Source organism: Sinocyclocheilus anshuiensis, unplaced genomic scaffold (genome assembly GCF_001515605.1).
Source record: "Sinocyclocheilus anshuiensis isolate Anshui unplaced genomic scaffold, SAMN03320099.WGS_v1.1 scaffold462, whole genome shotgun sequence".
Taxonomy (NCBI): Eukaryota; Metazoa; Chordata; class Actinopteri; order Cypriniformes; family Cyprinidae; genus Sinocyclocheilus; species Sinocyclocheilus anshuiensis.
Window position 1 is genome coordinate 37932 of NW_015542340.1, and position 5852 is coordinate 43783.

General features: G+C 32.5%; 1 protein-coding gene across 1 annotated transcript in view; it reads left to right on the forward strand.

Annotated features, from left to right (window-relative positions):
- The window catches only part of LOC107691203 (nidogen-1-like), a 37875-nt gene that overhangs the window by 7568 nt on the left and 24455 nt on the right, over positions 1–5852 (forward strand). Inside the window, exons 2-5 of the mRNA XM_016489700.1 lie at positions 2006–2314; positions 3418–3635; positions 5097–5392; positions 5486–5620. Coding sequence (XP_016345186.1) covers positions 2006–2314; positions 3418–3635; positions 5097–5392; positions 5486–5620 — 958 coding nt within the window. The remainder of the gene's footprint in view (positions 1–2005; positions 2315–3417; positions 3636–5096; positions 5393–5485; positions 5621–5852) is intronic.

The following is a 5852-nucleotide window of genomic DNA, read 5'->3' on the forward strand; positions in this document are numbered from 1 at the left end:
ATTGTTTATTGAATTCAATGTCACATTTGTAATCATGGTAATTTTTGGAGAAAAACGGCACTCTTCGTGTGAAATTGAATAACTATATGAAGTGGTATAAATATATACATTTTCTGCCATCATGTCTTGAATTTGTGATCATTCTAAAGGCATTTTAATAGACTGAATCACGCAGTGAAAAACACACACTAAATGCGCACACGCACTAGTCTAGACTTCACGTAATGTATGCGTGCGCTCTGTAGGGATGTTTTGAATGGTTTTTGCAAAATACTCGATAATGTCAAATCGCACATCGTTAAAACAACAATTACGATATTATCGCAGACGATATATATCGCACACCCCTACTTACAGCATGTGACCATATATTGACGTACACAGTATTTATGAAACAATAGGTGAACAATACCAGGATGAGCCACCCGGAAACCTGTTTGAAAACTTTTTTTTTTTTTTTTTTTTGCAATTCTCTTGGGTGACTTTGCAGCACAGAAATGACACGCTCCAGCCATAATACAGGATCAGTAAATCTGGTCAAGTATAAGACAGAGATCAGGTTGTCTGATTTCATTTTGGCTATGCTAAAAAGACTATAGTTATTGCTCATTCTGCTGTATGGAGAGCTTTCCAGGACTCCACATGGAAGCTTTGTTGCTTCGTCCTCTTTATTATCTTATTATCTACAAAATAAGTCACAGTCATCAGATGAAAATGTTTTGCTGTCATTCGTATTGCCTTGCAAGTTCAGAGTTTTGACCAGTATTGTTTTTAGTTTTTAAGATAGTTTCTGTGATTTTACACTTGTGTGTACATATGTGGGTGTTTGGCAATGGGCTTTATTCCCTAAACCATCACAAACTCCCAACTCGGTTTCTGTTGATTTCAGTGCACATTTCAAGAGTATTTACTCTGTTTTTATATAAAGGTTTCAGTAAGAAGGGAACTAATGTAGCTCTTTTCTAATCACATTAATGTGCATTTATTTTTTATTTTATTTTATTTAATTTGATTTGTTTATTTTACTTAACTTTTTATCAAATTTAGTTTTATTTAATTTTATTTGAAATATAAAGAGATAATAAACAAGTGGGGGAAAAGATCCAGTGTTATTTTTATTTTATATCATTAATATAATAGTTTTTATTAATATTTTTAACATTTTAGTTAAAGTTGTAATCATTTTGCTGTGTGTTTTTGGCATTTAGTAGTTTTATATCCATTTATATTTATATGTCTTTATAGTTATTTGTTTTATTTTTTATTTCAGTTTAGGTATTTTATTTCAGTAATTTGCCAAGGCAACATTTCTTATTTTCATTAAGTTTTTCAATCAAATAAGTCATTCAAATTAAAACTAAATTTTATTTTATTTTATTATTTTAATATACTTAATTCCTATCATTTCCCCCCCCTTTTTCTAGACAGATACTGTCAACTATAGAGATCATAAGGAATTCAGTGATTTCAGATTCTGATTCCACTTCACGATTCTGTTTCCTTGATTTTTAAGTGCTCTCCTGCCTAAATAATTGGCAAGTGGGCACTTACTATATTTTAGACACATTTTGTACAGTACTATAATGTATTAAGTAGTCAATTAATTGCTTTATTATAACTGAGTAACCTAACAACAGGTCCAGTTGACTGATCCAAATGATGCCTTGAGTCTTCAAAACCGATTTATCAAGAAGAACTTGTTCACAAGAGTCATTTGTTTGTGAATCAGACTACACTGATCACGCTGTATGTTTGTTGTTGCGTGCAACCAGCAAGACAATGCAATTGAAAGATGCCATTGTGTTATGTTTCAGCATCCATTCTTTCTCTCATAACATTCAGATTAAATTAAGATAAAACACAATCTCACATGCAGTGGTGCTGTAGATTTAATCATTAACCAAACTGAACGTCATTAAAAATAATTATGTTGTAGTGTTTTTGTTATGGCTATTGTTTTCCATTGCCAGCATCTGCTTCTATCTCTTCTGTCTCTCACATTTAGATCAACACCAATGGGTTTGTTGCTCTGGAGAAGCCAGCAGGAGAATCCGAGTATCTGGGTAACATGCCGGCTGGTTTTGGGATGATCGCTGCTCTGCAGGGCGACCTGGACACCAGCGACGGAGTAGGAAAGGTGTTCTTCCGCCAGGACTCCAGTCCGGCTCTTCTACAGCAGGCGGCCGATCACATCAACAGAGCCTTCCCTGAGGATGACGTGGTGAACCCCATCAGCGCTGTGGTGGTCACATGGGTGGATGTGGCGTCCCATCGGGCCGAGAGCAGAGGAGACGGACTGGAGCCCACCGGAAGAGTGAGGTTCAGTTTACTTGTGGGCCGTTCACACATACAGCCATTTTTAGCATGCATTTTTCATTGATGTATTGTTGGTCTTTTCTACTGCTGGTTGCCTTGCTTTATTGGTAATGCAAATCTGTGTATGTTCTGGACCTAAAAAAAAATGCATCACTATTATTAATGCATGCATCCTACTCACTTGTACTGCAAAATTCATATTCCTAAAAATACATTTTTGGGTTATTTTCCAGTTAAAATATTTACAAATTCCAAGTTTAATTAGCTTTAACTTGTTTAATTAAAGTATAATTGCATAAGATTTAAGGCTTCATATAGGTTATATTTTGAATATATTAATATAATGTATTTTGCTCTGCAAGACTTTTTTTTACTTCTTTTAAATATAAAATTTTAGTTAAAAACAAGTGAAAAAAATCCGAGTTATTTTAGTGTAATTAATATACTATTACAGTTTTTATTAATATTTGGAATTGGTCTTTTATATTGTTTTCATTTTAATTTTAGTTTAGTCAATTTGTCGCATTTTTATTTATTTATTTTTTTATTTTTTTTACATTTTTATTAGTTTTTTTTAAAAAATATGTGTTGTGTTTATATTTGTTATATATGTGTTTAAAGCATAATTAAAGCACAATTGCAAGGTTTAAAATATTGTTTTATTTTAAATATTTTACACTGCAGATCTTTTCACTTATTTTAAATATAAAAGAGTTAAAAACAAGTGGGAAAAATCCAGTGTTATTTTAGTATAATTAATATAATATTTGAATATGTTATTACTATTTTAATTTTATATTTTAGTTTTAGTCATTTAGTCATTATGTCTGAATAGTTTTATTAATATTTATGTCAGTTTTAGTTTTGGTAATTTTAATATTTTAACTTGAACTACACAAAAATGAGAAATGTTGCTTCGGCAACTAACTGAAATAATATAAGTTTTTCAATAAAATCACCGACTTTTCACTGAAGGTGAATGACTTCCAATGGCTGTGTCATTGCAGATTGCTGCATGTGTGAATTATAAGAGTATTGGATTTAACTGATCGTGCACAAATACACTCAAGAGTTAATAAATCATGTTCTTTATCCTTATAGCGAAATACGTTTCAGCTGGTCATCGCTTCTCTGGAGACGAAGTCCTATGCGATTCTTCTCTACCCGAGAGAGGCGATGCAGTTCCAGAGCACCAGCAGCTACACGATGCACGCCGGCTTCAGTAAAGGACAGAAGACATACTTAGTGCTTTATAAGAAGCAAGGACCGTACTATCGCATCACAGACGACACCGAGGCGTCTGTCAAGAACTTGGCCGAGTAAGTTTGGTTGCTGTTAGTGCTGGAGTTCACCTAAATATAATTATTGTCATCACGTACTCACCCTAATGATGCTCCAAATCTTTTTCTTTCTTCTGTGAAACTGAAAAGTAGAAGAAGTTTCATGCGGGTCTTTTCTACACAATTATATCATGACCTCGTCACAAACTCCAAAATGGACCAAAAAAAACACCATAATGCTCCTTAAACTAATCGTAGAAGTATAGTGCATACAATAGCTTTATGTAGAATGATATTTGAGAGCTGCAATAGAGGAGAGTTTCAGTGAATAGCGTCTGTTCCTCAGTCGAATGACGTGCAAAAAATCTGTATTTTTGTCTTGTTTTCCAGAACAAATATCGAAACATTCTTAAACCAAGAAAAGTTTACTTGAGAAGCAAAATGCTTAAGATATTAATTCTTGTTTTCTGAAAAAAAAAGTATAAAAATTGAGGTAAAAAAACAAATACATACATAAACACTTTTATTTTTCTGACCCCATTGACAGATATTTTTCTTGTTTTAAGCATAAACTTTAATAAATTAATTAATTTTGATACATTTTTTAGCAAAGCTTGATATCTTAAATTAAGATTTTCTTTTGTATTGATTTAGGAATGTTTATATCAAATAATCAAGCATATTTAATTATTAACCGCTTTGAGCAAAAATATTTTATCGAGGTCGGCAAAAAATGGTTTTTCTTTAGTACAAATATCTAAACATTCTTTAATCAAGATACATTTACTAGAGAAACAACGATATTAAGTCTTGTTTTCTAAAAAAAAAAAAAAATCTACATTTTGTGAATTTATGCTTAGAACAAGAAGAAATATGTCCATTGGGTAAAAAATATAAAACTAATTAAAAAAAAAGAAAGTTGATTTTTATTTCCTCACTGACAGACATTTTTTTTTCTTGTTTTATGCATAAACTTTTCATAATTGATACATTTTTCATAAAACAAAACTTAGTATCTTAACTATTTTTGCTTAACAAGTAAATGTATTTAGGGATGATTTAAGGATTCTTTTGTTGATTTATTTCTATATCTGTTTATATCTAAGATCTGAAGTAATTTTCCTTCTTAATTAAATGTCTTGATTTAAGAATTTTCAGAAATGTATAATGGAAGACAAAACAAGACAAAATATTAAGTATGTAAAATATATATATATATATATTTTTTTTTCAGTTTGGCCTACTTTTTTTCTTATAGTCTTATTGTATTTAGTCTTCTGGTACTTTTTGTAATTTTTGGAGCTTGACAGATGTGCATTCACTATGAATTGTAAAGAAAAAGATCTTTGTGAAGGTCTCGTCTTACAGTATGTTCCATTGGAGCAACTGGATTTTTATTTTTAGGTGATCTAATAATGTTTTGGTGGCATGTCCACTCTTTAGCAGTGTAAGTGTTCTTTGACCACGTTTTCCCATAATGCTGTTGGATGTCTTTTCCAGGCAGACTAACTCCGGAAAGCGTGGTGTGTGGGTGTATGAAATAGGAACGTTCCCTTACTTCACGGACGTCGCTCCTGGAGAAGTGCCAGACTTACCTTTGGATTCCCACCAATATCAGACCACAAGAAACCCCAGCCATCAACACCCGGTGTATCCTGACGTCCAGCAGGAGAACCTGGATGGAGTTTATGATCGTCCAGAACATCCTCCACCCTTCCAGGTGCAGACGGTTCAGTACAGACCTGAACGACCGGCAGTCGTGGAAATCGAAAATGAAGACAACATCAAGGTTGACGGTCAGCATGAATGGTTTATTTACTTGAACAATATACAACTTTGTACTGTTCTTGAGCTGAAATTATCCCTTTTTTGTCTTTTTTTGCATACAGTATTTACATACAACTCTGGTGAATGTGGTGGACAGAAATGCTCTAAATTTGGTGAATGCAGCAATTATCCGAGCGGACGATGCTGCCAGTGTAAACCTGGATACTACGGCAATGGGGTTCAGTGTGTTCCTGATGGTAATGCCTCTATAATGGACTGCATTTGTTATTGGTTTCATTTATGTTAAAGAAATGTTTTCTTATGGTGGGTTATGATCAGAGAAGAGAAAAATAATAAATTATTAAAAAATAATAAAAAAATGTAGCAACACATTCACATTAATGAGCAACACATTAATGGCCACATGACGCAAAAAAATTTAAGTGCTTTATTGTTAGTATTTATGAGCATTTATTAGTATTTAGAAAG